General features: G+C 47.1%; 1 protein-coding gene across 1 annotated transcript in view; it reads left to right on the top strand.

The window, feature by feature from the left end:
- The window catches only part of LOC143958017 (extracellular calcium-sensing receptor-like), a 28255-nt gene extending 13130 nt beyond the window's left edge, over positions 1 to 15125 (top strand). Inside the window, exons 3-6 of the mRNA XM_077467459.1 lie at positions 1166 to 1981; positions 5094 to 5321; positions 8324 to 8447; positions 12111 to 15125. Of these exons, the coding sequence (XP_077323585.1) occupies positions 1166 to 1981; positions 5094 to 5321; positions 8324 to 8447; positions 12111 to 13003 (2061 nt within the window). The 3' untranslated portion in view covers positions 13004 to 15125. The remainder of the gene's footprint in view (positions 1 to 1165; positions 1982 to 5093; positions 5322 to 8323; positions 8448 to 12110) is intronic.
- The last annotated feature ends 6024 nt before the right edge of the window (positions 15126 to 21149 follow it).

Below are 21149 nucleotides of genomic sequence, written 5' to 3'. Positions count from 1 at the left end.
CTGGAAGAGATCTACTGTTGAGGGAGAGGTCTATTGATGTTGGATGCTGGGAGATCTGTTGTTGGTGCTGGGTTTTCTTTGGTGTGGGGGAGCATTGTTGCTGGGGGGGGGGGGGGACAGTCTATTGTTGTGTATGGGATTTACTGTTGCTGAGGGAGGTCTATTTTTTCTGGGGGAGGTCTATTGTTTCGGTGGGTGGGGGGGGGGGGTTTATTGTTGCTCACAACAGGGATTCTATTTTACTGTCTTGTTATCATTAACAAATCATTTAGTAGTACAAAATGATACTTGGTTCTGTATTCTCTAAAAGGGGCAGTACTGGGAGGTATGTAGAAGGTGGAACCAAGGTGGGTAGGGGGGCAGAAACGCTGGTTGACTCCAGGGCTAGACTGGGACAGAAATTTGGCCCTGGACTTCATCCAGACCGGCCCACTTACATTTTGAGTGTCCCATCAGCATCCCCTTACATCAGAGTGTCCCATCACCAGCCCCCTAACATCAGAGTGTCCTATTACCAGCCCCCTTACATCAGAGTGTCCCATCGCCAGCCCCTTACATCAGAGTGTCCTATTACCAGCCCCCTTACATCAGTGTCCCATCAGCACCCCCTTACATCAGAGTGTCCCATCAGCACCCCCTTACATCAGAGTGTCCCATCAGCACCCCTTACATCAGAGTGTCCCATCACCAGCCCCCTTACATCAGAGTGTCCCATCAGCACCCCCTTACATCAGAGTGCCCCATGAACAGCCCCCTTACATCAGAGTGTCCCATCAGCACCCCCTTACATCAGAGTGTCCCATCACCAGCCCCCTTACATCAGAGTGTCCCATCAGCACCCCCTTACATCAGAGTGTCCCATCACCAGCCCCCTTACATCAGAGTGTCCCATCAGCACCCCCTTAAATAAGAGTGCCCCATGAACAGCCCCCTTACATCAGAGTGGCTCATCACCAGCCCCCTTACATCAGAGTGTCCCATCAGCAGCCCCCTTACATCAGAGTGGCCCACTGAGCCATCGGCCCACCGGGAAACTCCCGGTAGTCCCAATGGCCAGTACATGCCTGGTTGACTCACAAGGCAGGAGTTCCTGCACCTATTCTCTGAGAAAAAAAAAAGCCCTGACAAGATCTCTAACAGAAGCTCCTCCAATTTTTTTTTTCAGATTAGTTTTGGTGCTTTTGATCCAGATTTGGGTGACAGGATTCAGTTCCCCTCCTTCCTCCGCACGGTGCCCAATGAGAACATCCAGAACAAAGCCATTTCTCAGCTGCTAAAACATCTGGAGTGGACCTGGGTTGGGATCCTGACCAGAGACGACGACTTGGGGGTTCTAGATGGACAAAACCTGAAAGATGAGATTAACCTGAACCAAGGCTGCGTGGCCTTCCTGGAGAAAATCCACTACCGTTACCCCCCTCAAAAAATCAAAAAGATCCTGGAGGTGGTTATGAATTCCACCGCGGTTGCCGTCGTCGTGTACTGCGAGGAGATGCACGTCAAGCCCCTCCTGGACATGATGTCAGAGAATGGGAAAAAGAGCAAAATCTGGATCTACACCTTGTGCTTTACATTCATTCCGGGCATGTTTTCGGAAAGCCAATCCAGATTACTGAACGGTTCCATCGGCCTGGTCTTACACAGTGAGCCCGTGCCGCGGTTCGGCCAATATCTCCACCGTCTTCATCCATCCAGATATACAGGCGACATCTTTATGAAGCAGTTTTGGGAAATCGTCTTTGAGTGCCGATGGCGCGCCGAGGGAAATGTCGCGAATTGTAGCGACGGTATTAGACTTTGCACAGGAGATGAAAGTTTGGATGAGGTGGACTTCCTTTTTGAACTGAGCGATCTGAGTTACACTTTCCAGGCCTACATCGCGGTCTACGCCTTTGCTTACGCTCTTCATGACCTCTTACATTGTGCGAATCGGACCTTAACTTCTGGGAGCTGCAACCAGGAAAATCTTCTGCCTTGGAAGGTATGAATTTTTTATTTTTTTTGTTCAGCAAAATTTTGATTAAATTGGCAAAACCTACAAATTTCTGTTTGGCCTCAACAATTTGTACGACCTGCGAAAAAGAAAACGAAAAAAAGAGGATGTACTGTGTTTGGGGGGCCGTTTATGAAAGAGAGAAAAGCCGCAACGGTGATGATGGGGAGCAGGGAACATGTTCTTCACCTCTCATCACAGCACACAATGGCTCCGCCATTCACTTCCACACAGACAGCCAGTTTATGAAGGAGAGATCTGAAGATCTCACCGGTGGTCTGCGAATTCTCTAGCCAAGAGGTGAAGAAACCCGGAGAGAGGCTGGTGTGATGTGAAGAAGACTTCCTTCTTCCTATATATCACACCAGTGGGTTAAAAATGTAGGTTATATAACCGGTTCCCGACCGGCGCACGCCGATGTACGTCGGCAGAATGGCACGGGCAGGCATATTGGCGTACAGGTACATCCAATCTCTAATGCCGCCCTGCCATCGCGAGCCGGTGGCGCGCTTGCGTGCGGGTCGGGCCCCCCGTGAGTCCGGTCATACCCGCGATCGTCTCACGGGGCGTCTGAACGGAGAGATGCCGTTGTAAACAGCATCTCACCATTCTGCCTAGCAACTAGTGATGCTGATCTCTGCTCCATGTGATTGGAGCAGAGATCAGTGTTCACTAAATGAAAGCCCAGCCCCCGACAGTTAGTTACAGGCCTCCAGGAACACTTAACCCCTACACCGCCACCCACTGGTTAACCCCTTCACTGCCAGTGTCATTTACACAGGAATCACTGCATTTGTATAGCATTTATATAGAATTTATATAGAATTTGTATAGCAGTGATTGCTGTATAAATGACAATGGTCCCAAAAATGTGTCAAAAGTGTCCGATGTGTCCTCCACAATGTCGCAGTCACAATAAAAATCGCTGATCGCCGCCATTACTAGTAAAGAAAAAAAATATTATTAAAAATGCCATAAAACTATCCCCTATTTTGTAAACGCTATAACTTTTGCGCAAACCAATCAATAATCGCTTATTGTGTTTTTTTTACCAAAAATATGTAGAAGAATACGTATCGCCCTAAACTGAGGGAAAAATATTTTTTTAAATATATTTTTGGGGGGATATTTATTATAACAAAAAGTAAAAAATAATGCGTTTTTTTTTCAAAATTGTCGTTTATAGCGCAAAAAATAAAAACCGCACAGGGGATCAAATACCACCAAAAGAAAGCTCTATTTGTGGGGAAAAAAAGGACGTAAATTTTGTTTGGGAGCCACGTCGCACGACTGCGCAATTGCCCGTTAAAGCGACGCAGTGCCGAATCGCAAAAAGTAGTCTAGTCTTTGACCAGCAAAATGGTTCGGGGCTGAAGTGGTTAATAACTCTATATATATGATATGCCGCTGCTGCATGGGGGGGGGGGGAATTAGGGTGTGCCTAGGCACACCCAGCACACCCCGTGCGCGCGTCTACAGTCTGAACCTAAGTTGGGACTGATTTTGGGATTCTCCAGGTCAGACTGATCCTTTAGGCTAGGTTCAGATCTTTGTGTGTCGGGAACGCACACAAAATTGCTCGCTTTCCCAACAGGCAGAGAAACGCGTTACCCTTTAGCAGACGCATGGCAGTGCCATTCATTGGTAATTGAACCCCTATACATCTGCAAACCTCGCTTGTTCTAACCACACCGTGCTGCACATTTTAATAAAAAGGCATGGACTTCTTTTCTGCATTTCTCCTGAGTGGGGCGGCCTATTGAAACAAATGGGCTGCCCTACACTCGATGGATGGGGACGTTCGAAAATGCACCTGCTCTTGGTCACACCTGTAAGTGTGAGCCCTTGTACACACGGTCGGACATTCCGACCACAAAATCCGTCTGATTTTGTCCGAAACTGGTGTTGCATACACACGGTCGGACAAAGTTGTCGGAATTCGATCGTTCGGAACGTGATGACGTTCGTTATGACGGGACTAAGTACAGGCTAGTAGCCAATAGCTTTGGCCTCGTAATTTGATCTGAGCATGCGTGGCACTTTGTCTGATCGGAATTCTCTACAATCGGATCATGTTGTCGGAAAATTTTATATCCAGCTCTCAAACTTTGTTGGTCGGACATTCCGACGGAAAAAGTCCGATGGAGCCCACACACGGTCGGATTATGCGACAACACGGTCCGATCGGACATTTTCCGGCGGAATTTCCGACTGTGTGTATGGGGGCTTAGAGCTGCACAATTCTGCCTAAAATGAGAATCACAATCTTTTTGCTTAGAAGATAGATCACGATTCTCTCACGATTCTCGCTGCATTTTAGTTTTTTTTTTTATTCATTGAAGTGATTTTTTCCCCAAAAATTGCGTTTGAAAGAGCGCTAGGCAAATACAGTGTGACATAAAATATTGCAGCAATTGCCATTTTAATCCCTAGGGTCTCTGCTAAAATATATATATTTGTGGGTTCCAAGTAATTTTCTAGAAAAAAATATTGATTTTAACTTAAGAAAGAAGTGTCAGAAAAAGATTTAGACTTTAAGTGGTTAAATTTCCTGCATTTACATGTTGTTGAAAACTTGGCAGACTGCCTGGATCTTTTCTTTCTACACACAGAAGTTTATCCCTTTGATCTAAGAAGGAAGCGTTAGTTACAATGTTTTATATTAAAAACTTGGCAGACTGCCCGGATGTTTTCTTTTGACAGCCGAGTGAGCAGATAAGTCTCTCCACTTGTTATATGAAAGAATCGCAAATTCTGCAATAGAGATCTCAGGGGGGTTGAATCGAGATCACGATTTTTTTAACAATTTAATTGTGCAGCTCTAGTAAGTGTAAACCAAGCCTTGTGCTTATAAAGCATGATCATTGTGTAGCAGAAGAATATTATTGCACTCTTGTATCTCTTGTACTGTAAAGGTGAAGAAATGTGTATTATGAAGGACGCTAAGGAGGAAACATTTTGTGACATTTCCCACACACATTAATACATTTCCTCTGCAGACCTCTAACTCATACGAAATGATTGCTTCAGATTTATTGCTCTCTAAGTCATAAGAAATAATTGCTTCCGTTGCATTGCTCAACGTCTCTCGTTGTTTCAGGTCTTCAGACAACTGAAGAATGTCTTCTTCAGGACCCAGTCCGGGGATGCCGTGTTCTTCAATGAGATTGGAGAAGTTCCGGCAATGTTCGATATCATGAATCTGCAGATCTTCCCCAATAACGAGTACAGGCTGGTCAAAGTGGGTCGATACGATTCCCGAGAACGTCAAGATGAACAGATCTCCCTACACACTGGTTCTGTGATATGGAACCCGGAATATACACAGGTAAAATGGATCACTTGCTTAAAACAGGGTAATGCTATCTTATGTCTGGGGAAATTACACTTATTAGGATTCAAAGCAGGGGCTGACGGGCAACTTTTGGCCCAGTGGGTAAGTATGACCCAGAGGCCCATGGTGCTGTGACTTGGCCCCCTCCCACTCCCCCTCTTTCTTGCATCCTCCAAACCCCTTTCCCAGGCTGAAGCTGCACTCAGGTACTCTGTGCTCAATGGGCGGGTCGGGCTGGACTGCGCCTGCTGCACCGACTGAATTGGCCAGCAGGGGGGGGGCCGGAGGCTGCAGGGGGAAGCTAGGTCTGCTCAGTCTGGACTGGCTGGAGGAGGAGAGCCTCTGGTAGGGCACAGAGCCAGCCTCTGCCCGGACACAGAGTACACCAGCCATACTGGGGTGGTGGCCGTGCTCTGTCCTTGTCCTCACCCGGCACCCAATAGGACACCGGTGGGGACTATTTACTTCTCTTCACCAGAAAGCCTTTAGGCATGTCGGAAGCAGTGCAGCCTTTTTTACGGGGTATCAGAGCGGCTCGGGGGGGCAATTGCCCTCCTTCCCCTCTGACCCAGTCCGCCCCTGGTTCAAAAATAAGTTACAGCCATTCCTGGTATGTCCTGGTGAGATTTCAATCCTCCCTCCGGCCCCCCCTTCAGTCTTGCACAGGTGTACTGGCTCCTCCCCCTTCAGTCTTGCACAGTTGTACCGGCTCCTCTCCGTTCAGTCTTGCACAGGTGTACCGACTCCGCCCCTTCAGTCTTTTGCACAGTTGTACCGGCTCCTCCTCTTCAGTCTTGCATAGGTGTACCGGCTCCTCCCCCTTCAGTCTTGCACAGTTGTACCGTCTCCTCCCCCTTCAGTCTTGCACAGTTGTACCGGCTCCTCCTCTTCAGTCTTGCATAGGTGTACCAGCTCCTCCCCCTTCAGTCTTGCACAGTTGTACCGGCTCCTCCCCCTTCAGTCTTGCACAGTTGTACCGGCTCCTCCCCCTTCAGTCTTGCACAGTTGTACCGGCTCCTCCCCGTTCAGTCTTGCACAGGTGTACCGACTCCGCCCCTTCAGTCTTTTGCACAGTTGTACCGGCTCCTCCTCTTCAGTCTTGCATAGGTGTACCGGCTCCTCCCCCTTCAGTCTTGCACAATTGTACCGGCTCCTCCCCCTTCAGTCTTGCACAGTTGTACCGGCTCCTCCTCTTCAGTCTTGCATAGGTGTACCGGCTCCTCCCCCTTCAGTCTTGCACAGTTGTACCGGCTTCTCCCCCTTCAGTCTTGCACAGTTGTACCAGCTCCTCCCCCTTCAGTCTTGCACATGTGTAATGGCTCCTCCCCCTTCAGTCTTGCACAGATGTACCGGCTCCTCCCCTTCAGTCTTGCACAGGTGTAATGGATCCTCCCCCTTCAGTCTTGCACAGGTGTACCGGCTCCTCCCCCTTCAGTCTTGCACAGGTGTACCGGCTCCTCCCCCTTCAGTCTTGCACAGTTGTACCGGCTCCTCCCTCTTCAGTCTTACATAGGTGTACCGACTTCAGCTAATAGCAGTACAGAGGAGATTTTCCAGTATTTTGAAGTGTAAGCAGACATTAACTTCCCTAAGCCCTGTCTCTGTGAATAACTAACACTGACATGGGCAGCACATGGGCAGCACATGGGCAGCACATGGGCAGCAGATGGGGAGCATGGGCAGCACTGGGGGATCATGGGCAGCACAGTGGTTATGTGGTCAGCACTTCTGTCTAGTAGCTCTAAGGTCATTGGTTCGAAACCCAACCATGACACCTAGCTGCCTGGAGATTGCATGTTCTCCCTGTCCCTGCATGGGTTTCCTCCCACACTCCAATTACATGCCGGTGGGTTATTTGGATCTTGTCTGAATTGGCCCTAGTCAGTGGGGGCCACCAATCTACATGCCGGACGCATGGATTTCAATGTTTTTTTTTTTGTTTTTTTTAAGCACGTGATTAGAGTCAGTGGCTCTAATTGGCTTCAATAAAGTATGGGCTCGGGGTGCAGAGCAATGCGCTTGGCTTGAGCCCACTCAGTTGTGTGACAATAGCAAATTAATATTCCCTGTTTTCTTTCTGATTCTCCTCCCGGCCAATCAGGAAGCGTGTCCTGAGACCCGATTGGCCACAGAGTCTTAAGACTCCCAGCCAATTGGGTCTATCAGGTCTCAGGACCCACTTCCTGTTCCTGCCGGGAGGAGAAGCAACGGCCCCGGAGCGTGGAGCGAAATCCCTGTCATCTGCCTCCTAAGGTGAGGAGGCCTCTGTCCATCTCACCACGCACGCATGCGCGCGGGGGGGGGGGGGCGGGTTGATCGCCGACTTCGTGTCTATCTCCTGGGGGGGAGGGTGTGCGGTATTGGTGTTGGTTTGCCACCCCCCCAAAAACATATTAAGCAGCAGCCGCCACTGGCCCTAGTATGTGTATGAATGTGAGTTAGGGACCTTAGACTCATGTGAATATACAGTATATGTGAAGCTCTGTGTAAATTGAGAGGGCTATATAAGTAACTGTAATAAGTAAAAATGAAATAAACAGAGAGGGGCTAGCTAGGACTGAACTAACTAGCACTAAACAGGTGGTGGGGGTACAAGGGAAAATATAAAAAATTTATGGAAGTAAGCAAGTTGCAGTGACCCAAAACTACCACTAGATGTCAGCATACTACAAATAATGATAACCTCCTACAGTTCAATGGAAGACATGAAAGCAGAACAATTCGCAACATGGCAACCGTTGTGGTTGGGTTTTAATTACAGATGTATCTTTTTTTGTGTTGGGTATAACTGGAATACTTTGCACCCCACTCAATATTTACCAATCACAAGACAATAAAATTGGACAAAGTTCTCTCCAACACAAAATGATACAAATGTTTACAGTTTGGTTGTTTTTGGCAACATCGAAGCTCTCCGATTCCGAATATTTCTTGTTGTGATGGTCTCGCCTCTGGTTTTTCTGTTGGGGAATGTTGTCATTATTTTCTCTTCTCAGGTGCCGCGGTCGGTGTGCAGTGAGATGTGTGCGCCGGGTCATAGAAAGGTGTCGGTCAAAGATCGGCCGATCTGCTGCTTTCAGTGTGTCCCGTGTTCCCTCGGAGAGATCTCCAATGAAACAGGTGAAGATACTCACTGGGATGAGGAACTGGAATCATATTGCTACATCACTTCTGAAATCTTACCGGCCAGGGGCGGACTGACCATTGGGTCACTCGGGCACCGCCCAAGGGCCCCATGCCACTAAGGGGCCCCATCAGGGTTGAAAGCCAGGAACAGTATGTAAAAATCTGTGTTTTTTTAAAAATCCCAAGATTATACCTGCCCCACCTCTCCAGTACTTTTTCAGTGTGTGTGTATGTGTATTCTGTGTGTGTATATTGTGTGTCTGTGTGTGTATACTGTATGTGTGTGTATACTGTGTGGCCCCATAATCTATTGCCTGGCGGGCCCATAATCTCCAATTGCCCGGGGGCCCCATAATCTCCTATTGGCCGGGGCCCCATGGGTTGTCAGTCCGCCCCTGTTACCGGCTATGTCTATGGATCGGGCTATGAACATTCAAATACCTCCTAATGTTTAACAATTGGCTTTACAACAAGCCCTCACTGACCCCTGCAGCTACAGGCACAGTGGAGAAAGTTTGCAATGAAAGCAGTGAAGTCATTCAAGTTGAGTCTCGGCATTTACTTTAGAGATTAGAAAGCTAAAGGGCTTGCCGGGAGGGGGGTGCAAGGTGAGCTGAGCTGCTGAGTCACTGCTGGAGCTGGGGGCATGGGTGAGCTGATCCACCGTCTGGAGGGAGGAGCAGAGCTACAGAGCGAAAGTGAAAGTAAAACTGTAAAGTTTCTTCAGCCGTCTTTGAGCATGTACTACTCCACAGTGTTTATGGTTACAAAGGTCAGTAGGCGCTTCTCTTAAAGAATATTAACTGCTTGTTAGGAATATGTAATTATTTAAATGTCTATAGCCTGGCCGCAGCTTTACTTAAGAGGACATAAAAGCTTTCAAACAAAAATTTCCTAATAAAGTTGTCCCCACCCCCTGAGTTGAATTAGTCACCCCCCCTCCCCCCACACATGTATATATAGTAATATACGTGTGTGTATATATCCCCAGATCCCCAGAGAGCTCCCCACTTACATCAGAGTCCCCAGGGACCCCCCCCCTTATATCAGGGTACCCAGAGAGCCTCCTCCTTACATCAGAGTCCCCAGAGAGCCTTCTCCTTGCATCAGGGTCCCCAGAGAGCCCCCCACTTGCATCAAGGGCCCCAGAGAGACCCCCACTTACATCAGGGTCCCCATAGAGCCCCCCACTTACATCAGGGTCCCCAGGGACCCCCCTTATATCAGGGTACCCAGAGAGCCTCCTCCTTACATCAGAGTCCCCAGAGAGCCTCCTCCTTGCATCAGGGTCCCCAGAGAGCCCCCCACTTGCATCAAGGGCCCCAGAGAGCCCCCCACATACATCAGGGTCCCCAGAGAGCCCCCCACTTACATCAGGGTCCCCAGAGAGCCCCCCACTTACATCAGGGTCCCCAGGGACCCCCCTTATATCAGGGTACCCAGAGAGCCTCCTCCTTGCATCAGGGTCCCCAGAGAGCCCTCCACTTGCATCAAGGTCCCCAGAGAGCCCCCCACTTGCATCAAGGGTCCCAGAGAGCCCCCCACTTACATCAGGGTCCCCAGAGAGCCCCCCACTTACATCAGGGTCACCAGAGAGCCCCCCACTTGCATCAAGGGCCCCAGAGAGCCCCCCACTTACATCAGGGTCCCCAGAGAGCCCCCTTGGGGACCCCTGCAGAGACTCTGGGTTATGGGCCACAGATTCGGGGCTATAGCCCCAAAAGCCACCCCCTAGCAACGTCACTGGGCACAATGCTTGCATCCTGCAGGCCAGGTTCTTCATCACGGTGTTGGCAGATGTGCAGTAGAACCCCAAAGATGTCTACATCTTGTGTGTCGTTGTTGAACTTGCAAAGAAATATCCTGTAGAACCTCTTGCACGGACATGGGCCTACACTCCCTTGGGAGATCAAAGCATTCCAGAGTCACTTCTCTTCTAACAAGGCGGGTTAATTACTCACTCAGCCACAGGATGGTTGGACTTTATGCCGCCAACTTCCTTCTGGCTCAGCTCAATCTCTGGACAAGGTTCTTCAGTAGGCCCACACCTAAGTCTAGCTGGGATGTTGCTGTCTTCACAAGGGCTCCTCTAGCTTTCTCTGCCCCAGGGCCACAGCCCCTTCAAAGGGGGTATCCTCCTGCAGGACTGGACCCAGGAACTCTGCCCTCTGCTGCCAAGCCTCAGACTATTCATTGGCTCTCCCTCCACCTTCTGGGCACACCTTTCCAGGCATTGGTTGGAGTGCCATAAATATTCCGACTGCCTGTCCTGCTGTGCCTCACACTTTGCCTCCAGAAGGCTTTAGAAGATGGGGGTGTAGCAGAACAGCAGCCTGTGAGACACTGAGCAGCCCTAAGCAATCAATCCCTGCTCCACTGATTACAGAGGAGCCAAACTAAATTTACCTACCAGCCTACTCAGAACTTGGAGGGTGCTACGCAGTATTAACGTAGGCTGTCGATGAGATTTTTCCACTACGAACCATAGATCACAAGTAATTGTCACAATGGGAGTGCCCCATGCAAAAAAATGTTCTCCACAAATTTTTCCATGCCCAATTTCATGTCTGGGACAGACTAGATGGATCTCTTGGTCTTTTTCCATCATCGCTATTTTATCTTTTCATATTTCTATAATTGACAGCTCATTTTCATCTTAAAAAAAGAATCAAAATGGTGTAAAACAAGAATTAATGGAAGAGTCCCAGCTCTCATAGCCCTTGTACACACGGTCGGAGAATCCGTCGGAATGTGTCCTATCGGACCGTGTTGTCGGATAATCCGACTGTGTGTGGTATGCATCGGACTGTTTCCGTCGGAATATCCGTCGGACCAAATTTTCCAACTTGCTGGAAATATTTTCTGACAAACTGGTCCGATAGGACATACTCCGATCATGTGTAGAGAATTCCGATCGGACAAAGTGCCACGCATGCTCAGATCAAATTCCTACATCAAAGCTATTGGCTACTAGCCTGAACGTAGTCCCTTCGTAACAAAATAACGTCATCACGTTCTGAACGATCGGATTTTCCGACAACTTCGTCCGACCGTGTGTATGCAACAGTTTCGGACAAGATCCGTCGGACAAAATCCGTCGGATTTGGTTGTCGGAATCTCCGACCGTGTGTACAAGGGCTGAAGCCTTGTACACACGGTCGGAGAAGAATCCGTCGGAATGTGTCCTATCGGACCGTGTCGTCGGATAATCTGACTGTGTGTTGTATGCATCGGACTGTTTCCGTCGGAATATCCGTCGGACCCAATTTTCCAACTTGTTGGAAATATTTCCCGACCAACTGGTTCGATAGGACATATTTCGATCATGTGTAGAGAATTTTGATTGGACCAAGTGCCACGCATGCTCAGATCAAATTCCTACATCAAAGCTATTGGCTACTAGCCTGAATGTAGTCCCATCGTAACGAAATTACGTCATCACGTTCTGAATGATCGGATTTTCCGACAACTTAGTCCGACCGTGTGTATGCAACAGTTTCGGACAAAATTTCGACGGATTTGGTTGTCGAAATCTCCGACCGTGTGTACAGGGGCTTAGACTGCCCCCCCCCCCCCCCCCAAGAACAGTGTCAAATATTTTTATTTTGAAAAGAGTGGAGACTAATATGATTTTTTTTAAATCTGTATTATTTTCAGATGCGACTGTTTGTGTGAAGTGTCCCGATGACCAATGGCCAAGTGAGCAGCAGGACAGTTGCCTCCTGAAGATGATCCAGTTCTTATCCTACGAGGATACGATGGGCGTCTCTTTGGCTGCAGTTTCTGTGGCGTTCTCAATGACTGGCCTCTCGATGTTGTGTATCTTCCGAAAATACTCCGAGACTCCGGTGGTCAAAGCCAACAACAGAAACATCAGTTATGTTATCCTCGTAGGCCTCGTTGTCTGCTTTCTGTCCACCTTCTTATTCATTGGCTACCCTGTCACCATTATCTGCTATATGAGGCAGGTTATTTTTGGGATAACCTTCTCGGTGGTTGTCTCCGGCATGTTGGCCAAGACCATAACCGTGATTCTTATCTTCCAGTCCACCAAGCCTGGCTCAATCGGCAAACGTTTGGATTCCAGGATCTCCAATGTCGTCATATATTTCTGTCCGCTTTTCCAAGTGGCCATCTGCGTGGTTTGGCTCGTGACATCCCCCCCATACCCGAAATTAAACATGACTTCCAAATCAGACGCCATCATTGCAGAATGCAACGAGGGCACCAGCCTATGTTTTTATTGCATGTTGGGTTACATGGGCTTTTTAGCCACCATAAGTTTCATGGTGGCCTTTCTGTCCAGGAAGCTTCCGGACAGTTTCAACGAAGGGCAGTATATCACTTTTAGCATGTTTGTGTTTCTTAGCGTCTGGATATGTTTTATTCCTGCTTACCTGAGCTCAGAGGGGGAGAACATTGTCATTGTAGAAGTCTTTGCTATACTGGCCTCCAGCGCGGGGTTGTTGGCTTGTCTTTTTTTCCCCAAGTGCTACATCATCTTGTTCCATCCTGAAATGAACACCAAGCAATATGTACGGGGAAAGTAGTAACTTATTACCACTGCTATGGTGGCTTGGCTTGTCCTACAAAGAGGTTGCCATCTTATTAACCAGGATCCAGAAGGTGATTGAAGGTGCAACACCATAAAAATGTAAAGTCCAAAAATTTTTTAGAATCCGTGGGAATGTGTCCTATCGGACCGTGTCGTCGGATAATCCGACTGTGTGTGGTCTGCATCGGACTGATTCCGTCGGAATATCCGTTGGACCAAATTTTCCAACTTGTTGGAAATATTTCCCGACCAACTGGTTCGATCGGACATACTCCGATCATGTGTAGAGAATTTTGATCGGACAAAGTGCCACGCATGCTCAGATCAAATTCCTACATCAAAGCTATTGGCTACTAGCCTGAATGTAGTCCCATCGTAACGAAATTACGTCATCACGTTCTGAACGATCTGATTTTTCGACAACTTTGTCCGACCGTGTGTATGCAACAGTTTCGGACAAAATCCGTCGGACAAAATCTGACGGATTTGGTTGTCGAAATCTCCGACCGTGTGTACAGGGGCTAAAACTTTGTTGGTCAGGTACTCCAACGGAAACAGTCCGATGGAGCCCACACACAGTCGGATTATCCGACAACACGGTCCGATCGGACATTTTCCTTCGGAATGTCCGACCGTGTGTACAAGGGCTTAGACTTGTGGTCATTGTAGGGGCAAACTCTGAAGGAACCTTAGATTTCCATGGAACCCTGGCTGAGATAATCTGGGTTAAACAGTTGACCTTCAAATTACTGGCTGCCAATTTATTTGGTTTGGTCTTTCTTTGGAATAACATTTGTCCCACTGTAATCTATTCCTGATGTTTAAATTCCCTCCATGCTGCTTCAGCAGGCCGCCTTGAGTTTGAAAGTAATCTTCCATAAATCAGTGCACTCCTCTGAGAGCCTTGTTGTGTCCAATCAGTTATCATTTTAATACCACATAGTAAGACACCCAAATAATCTCCTTCCATAAGTGCTTTATAGAAACTTTGAGGCCACCCATCATTCTGAACCAAGTTCCACTAAGCCCTTGTACACACGGTCCGAGATTCCGACAACCAAATCCGTTGGATTTTGTCCGTCGGATTTTGTCCGTCGGATTTTGTCCGAAACTGTTGCATACACACGGGCGGACAAAGTTGTCGGAAAATCCGATTGTACATAACGTGATGACGTTATTTCGTTACGACAGGACTACGTTCAGGCTAGTAGCCAATAGCTTTGGTCTAGGAATTTGATCTGAGCATGCGTGGCATGCGATCGGAATTCTCTACACATGATCGGAGTATGTCCGATCGGAGCATTTTGTCTGGAAATTTTACCAACAAGTTGGAAAACTTGGTCCGTCGGATACTCCGATGGAAACAGTCCGATGGAGACCACACACAGTCGGAATATCCGACAACACGGTCCGATAGGACACATTCCGTCGGAATCTCCGACCGTGTGTACAAGGGCTAAGACAAACTCTCAGCCAGTGCTTTTTATCCAAGGGCCTGCTTTGTAACATATATTTTGGAAGCTCATTGTATTTTGATGGATCAATGCAAAGGTTCCATCTTATTTATATTCAAGTTATTTTTCCACCCATAGATCCATATTGCTTTAGAGATGTTCTTTATGCATTGAGATGTTCTGGCCAAATCGTGCCAATAAAGTAAGTTTTTTCTAGTGCCGGAGAAATGTAAATTATTTTGTTAACGTCAATGAAGACAGCAATGCATGGATTGAGGGTTTGTGGATGGGGGGTTGGGCATCATTCGATGAAGGGGGGTGGGTTGATTAGACAAAAGTCCAGTGGAAAATCCCGTGTCCGATAAGTAGTGTATAAATCTCGTATAATTCAGTGGACAATGCCAACAAGTCTCACGTTGGCATGTCAACCAATAGATCCTTTTCGCACGCATTCTATTGTCAATTTCTGCAGTTATTGAGGACATAAAATGGGATTCCCATCATCCAATGATCTGACCAATCCAACACTAAAATAAAGAGCAGCTCCATCATTGATATCTCAGTGTTGGTTGAATCTCTGGAACGTAGAAGTCTCAGGAGTCGGAATAGAGGGGAGTCACCTCACCAGCCTGGTTTGGCCTCCAAGCAACATTCACGGGGGAAGGGTAACAGTCGGGTTACTTGTTACAGAGCCGAGCTAGGAAAGGTATGACATCGGAGAGGGAAGGGAGCAGGGCCGTCTTTAAGGCAGGGCAAAAGGGGCAGCTGCCCTGGGCCCTGTCACTGTTGTGGGGCCCAAAGCAGCTGCCTCGTACTTGCCAACTATCCCAGTTTAAATTCCCTTGTCCCTTGAAGTTTTAGTCCTGTTCTGTGTCCCGATATCTCAGTTTCAAGTGCTGCTACTAATGCTGCCTAGCTCTGCCTTATTATTGTGTAAAGAGAACTCACCTGCAGACCCTGTGTTTACATGTAAATAACCGCCATTCATATGTAAATATCAGCGACATTCATATGTAAATATCTGAGGCCGGTGACATTGATATGTAAATAAAGCTGGCATTCATATGTATATCATGCCCCCCCCTGCAGTGAAGAGAAGATGTGCTGTAACCTATAGCAACCAGTGAGCAGTATTACTGTACAGTAATCTCTAGCAACCAAGCAACAAGCAGAAATCATGTGCTGTAACCTTTAGTAACTAATCAGTGAGCCTTAATGTGTGCTGTAACCTCTAGCAACCACTCAGTAAGCAGTAATGATATGCTGTAACCTCTGGCAACCAATCTCAATCACTGCCTGATCTGATTCAGTAAACTGATTTTAAGTGTAGCTGCTATTTATTATATGTCTCAGAGAAGGTGGACAGTGAAATTGCATGGGGGGAGGGGGGCCCCCCAAGAAAAAAATTTCCCCCGGGTCCAATCAATATTAAAGACGGCCCTGGAAGGGAGGAGGGGTGGACTGTCACAGTGGCAGTTTTTTTTTTATTCACGTTTTTCCTGATTTTATTGAATTTATAAAGCTAATTGGAATTCTTCCAGAACAGTTCTGGAAATCAGTGTCCATATTCAGGGCCGGTGGAAGGGTTTTTGTCTACTTAGGCATTTTGGCACCCCTCCCCCGCCCCCCCTAGTATCTCCATCACCATCCAACCCATCCAACCCCCACCATCCTTCCCCCACTCCCTCCACAACCGCAGTCCTCAAGACAATTTTTAGTTTACATGATTTAACCTCTTCAGCTCTGGAAGATTTACCCTCCTCCCAGCTACATCACTAGCCCAGGCTCTAAATACCGACCTACTCATTCTCTTTGTTCCTCCCAAGACCTCCTTGTCATCAGGGCCGTCTTTAATATTGATTGGACCCTGGGCAAAACTTTTCTTGGGCCCCCCCCACCCCATGCAGTTTCGCTCCTCACCTGCTCCGAGACATACAATAAATAACAGCTAGACTCAAAATCAGTTTACCGAATCAGATCAGGCAGCTATTGCGATTGGTTGGCAGAGGTTACAGTCAGGGCCGTTTTTAAGGCAGGGCAAAAGGGGCAGCTGCCCTGGGCCCTGTCATTGTTGTGGGGCCCAAAGCAGCTGCCTCATACTTGCCAACTATTCCAGTTTAAATTACATTGTTCCTTGAAGTGTTAGTCCTGTGCTGTGTCCCGATATCTCAGTGTGAAGTGCTGCTACTAATGCTGCCCAGCTCTGCCCTATTGTTGTGTACAGATGACTCACCCGCAGACCCTGTGTTTACATGTAAATACCGACATTGACATATAAATAGTGATGACATTAATATGTAAATAGAGGCGGTATTCATATGTAGATCATGCCCCCCTGAGGTCATATCCACCAATACTGAATGCTGCCCACTGGTGGTTGAAGGGGCATGCTTGAAAGTCTGCACTGCATTGCCACTGAGCCAGAGAGTCCTAGGATCCCTGGGAGTTTAATGTCTATTAATGGGTGAGGAGATGATGTGCTGTAACCTCTAGCAACCAATCAGTAAGCAGCAATGATGTGCAGTAACCTATAGCAACCAATCAATGAGCAGTATTGATGTACAGTAATCTCTAGCAACCAATCAACAAGCAGACATTTTGTGCTGTAACCTCTAGCAACCAGTCAGTGAGTGGTAATTATACACTGTAACCTCTGGCAACCAAACAGATTCGCTGTCTAATCTGATTCAGTAAACTGATTTTGAGTCTTGCTACTTTTTATTATATGTCTCAAAGCAGGTGGAGAGAAAAACTGCATGGGGGGGCCCAACATTTTTTTTTGCCCATGGTCCAATCAATATTAAAGATGGCCCTGGTTACAGTGTATCATTACCGCTCACTGACTGGTTGCTAGAGGTTACAGAACACATTACAGCTCACTGGTTAGTTGCTAGAGGTTACAGCACATGATTTCTGTTTGTTGATCGATTGCTAGAGATTACTGTGGATATGACCTCAGGGGGGCATGATATGCATATCAATGTCGCCGGCCTCCGCTATTTACTTATGAATGGCGACAATATTTCCATATGAATGCCAGTAATTTACATGTAAACACAGGGTCTGCAGGTGAGTCCTCTGTACACAACAATAGGGCAGAGCTGGGCAGCATTAGTAGCAGCACTTCACACTGAAATATTGGGACACAGCACAGGACTAAAACCTCAAAAGGCCAGGGAATTTAAACCAGGATAGTTGGCAATTATGAGGCAGCTGCTCTGGACCCCAAAACAATGACAGGGCCCAGGGCAGCTTCCCCTTTTACCCTGCCTTAAAAACGGCCCTGCTTGTCATGGTTATGCAGTGATCTTCCTCTGTTTGCTTACCTCTCCTCATGTGTTCAGACTAAGAGGCCAGCGACTTCCACCTGGTGGTTTTTATAACCTCTCCTCTAAGCATGGCTCCACCCCAGGCCCTATCAGGGAACCTTATATTAACCTGTGCACTGCAAGCCTGCGGTGCTGATCAATCATTTTGTACCATTATGTGTTTGGCTTCCTGGTTCCTGCTTGCCGTGTGCTCTATGTTTGTCTCTGTTATCGACCTTGGCCTTTTCTCAACGATTCCTGTCTGCTTGTGACCCTGACCTTTTGGCGTGTCCCCGACCATCCCTGTCTGCCTGCGACCCTGAACCTTTGGTCTGTTGTTCCTGTCTGCTAGTCGCCCTGACCTCTGCCTTATCCCCTTACTATCCTTGCTGTTCCAGCCTGCTGCTTCCTTCTCCTGTAGTCTACTGTGGGCGTGAGCTGTGAGACCCTAGGGGCCGTGACCTGGAGCCAGACTGCAGCCAAGTCCATCCTCACCACTGGAGACTCTGGCGAAACACCCGCTGGCTCTTAGACTCCGCGCCCTGGGGAATCTATGCTCCAGCTCCCATTGGGATCTGTGTTAGTGATCCTGTAGAACTGTGTCCTGAATCTCCCTGGGTACAATCCGCAGCAGTCAGTCCTAAGGTTCACTACCTAGCGGTGCACTTCCGACTCCTACGGAGTGCATCTGTCACCTGGTCTCAGGTGACCTGACACTCCTGCTCTCTAGCTCCCTCGTCACCTCCTCCCATGCTCGCCTCCAGGACTTTTCCAAAGCCTCTCCAATCCTATGGAACTCCCTACCCAATCTGTCCGCCTATCTCCTACTTTATTAGCTTTTAGACAATCCCTAAAAACCCTTCTCTTCAGAGAAGCCTACCCTTCCCCCACCTAACAACTGTATTTTCATTTTCTCCATCAGCTCATCCCCCACAGTCATTACCTTTTCTTTCCACTTGACCCTCCCTTCTAGATTGTAAGCTCTAATGATCAGGGCCCTCTGATCCCCCCTGTATTTTATTTGTATTGTAAGTGTACTGTCTGCCCTCATGTTGTAAAGCGCTGCGCAAACTGTTGGCGCTATAAAAATCCTGTATAATAATAATAATGATAATTCACGACCAGGGCATTTTTTGCGATACGACATCACATTAACTGACAGTTGCGCGGTCGTGCGACGCTGTACTCAAATTAAATTTATGTCCTTTTTTTTTCCCCCCACAAATAGAGATTTATTTTGCTGGTATTTGATCACCTCTGCGGTTTTTACTTTTTGCGCTATAAACAAAAAAAAAAGACCGACAATTTAAAAAAAATAAAAACAAAAAAAACAATATTTTTTACTTTCTGCTATAAAACATATCCAATTAAAAAAAAAAAAAAAAAAAAAAAAAAAACAGTTTAGGCCAATATGTATTCTGCTACTTTTTTTGGTTAAAAAAAATCCCAATAAGCGTATATTGATTGGTTTGCGCAAAAATTTATAGCGTCTACAAACTGTGGGATAGATTTATGGTATTTGTATTTATTTTATGTATTTTTTTTTTTACTAGTAATGCGATTTATAGCGGGGCTGCGACATTGCGGCAGACAAATCGGACACCTAACTGACACTTTTTTTAAAAAGAATTTTTTTTATATAATCTTTATTTTAAAGTTTTCAACATAAATAAAACACACACAAAAAAAAAAGGTAAAATAAAACATAGAAAAGAGAAAAGTAGTCATCGTCATCTGCAATTCTAGAAGACAATATCGTAAAACAGTGAGCTATATCATCACTATATAAAATCAGTCAGGTCCTTCTATGTCCCGGACAATCGGTTCCTGTGGACACAACCCCTCCCCCGACTGGGAGGAGGAACCTGTAAACTTCAAACAAGATCCTTACGGACAGAGAAAGGGAACCGCCGCTCCAGGATAGCTCTCCAGGGTGGATGCTCTTCTTCCTATTAATGAGCCCCAGGTGCTGGCTGTTACATACACAATAGGCAGGCAAGCAGGAAAAAAACTGCATAAAAAACTGGATAGCCGCACACCGGAAAAAGACTTAAAATCCTGTATTTTTATTGAAAGTCGTGGGTCACATCAAAGGGTAAAAAATACTGATGCGTTTCACACTAGAATCAAGCTATGAGTAAGCACTGATTCTAGTGCGAAACGCGTCAGTTTTTGTACACTTTTCCTTTGCTGTGGACTATTTGATGTGATGTGACCCACGACTTTCAATAATAATACAGGATTTTAAGTCTTTTTTCCGGTGTGCGGCTATCCAGAGGTTTTTTCCCGCTTGCCTGCCTATTAAGATCCTTACCGACATAGAACTCGCTACATATTCGTTATATTGATGACCAGAAAAATATAGAATCAAACTATTGTTCCCACAATGTGAACTCCATCTTCACACCTGGTTCCATGACTGATTGGACACAGCAACCCCGGGGGGGGGGGGGGGGGAGGGGTTTGCCAAAACTAGTTGTTTAAATTTGGGGTCAGCCAGAACCAGCAAGGCAGGGCCGTCTTTAATATTGATTGGGCCCTGGACAAAAATTTGTTTAGGGCCCCCCTCACCCCATGCAATTTTGCTCTCCATCTTCTCTGAGACATACAATAAATAGCAGCTAGACTTAAAATCTGTTTACTGTACCAGATCAGGCAGCGATTGCGATTGGTTGCCAGAGGTTACAGCATATCATTACTGCTTACTGACTGGTTGCTAGAGGTTACAGCACTCCTTAAGGCTCACTGATTAGTTGCTAGAGGTTACAGCACATGATTTTGGCTTGTTGATTGGCTGCTAGAGATTACTGTACAGTAATACTGCTCACTGGTTGCTGTAGGTTACAGCACATCATCTCCTCACTGCAGGGGGCATGATATACATATGAATGCTGCATTATTTACATATCAATGCAGTTGGCCTCAGCTATTTACATATGCATGTCACTGCTATTTACATATGAATGCTGGTTATTTACATGTAAACACAGGGTCTGCAGGTGAGTCGTCTGTACACAACAACAGGACTAAAACCTCAAGGGACAAGCGAATGTAAACTGGGATAGTTGGCAAGTATGAGGCAGCTGCTTTGGGTCCCACAACAATGACAGGGCCCAGGGCAGCTGCCCCTTTTGCCCTGCCTTAAAGACGGCCCTGGGGTCCAAGCTGGGTGAGACTGAGAACGTCCCTGAGATGGGGGTTTCTCCAGGAAGCCCAAATGGAGTCAAATCTTTTCTGAGTACCCCTACAGCCATTCTTCCACCTTCCCTATCCACTCCTTTTGACTCGGAATGCGCAAGCTTTTCCAGTAATCTGGAATTAGGTGTCTAACCACGTTGAGAAGGTGTGGGAGAGCATTTTGTGATAGAGGCATCGGGGG

Source organism: Lithobates pipiens, unplaced genomic scaffold, assembly GCF_037356315.1.
Source record: "Lithobates pipiens isolate NorthernLeopardFrog02 unplaced genomic scaffold, aLitPip1_a1.2 Scaffold_56, whole genome shotgun sequence".
Classification (NCBI taxonomy): domain Eukaryota; kingdom Metazoa; phylum Chordata; class Amphibia; order Anura; family Ranidae; genus Lithobates; species Lithobates pipiens.
This window is presented reverse-complemented; position numbering and strand designations above follow the sequence as displayed.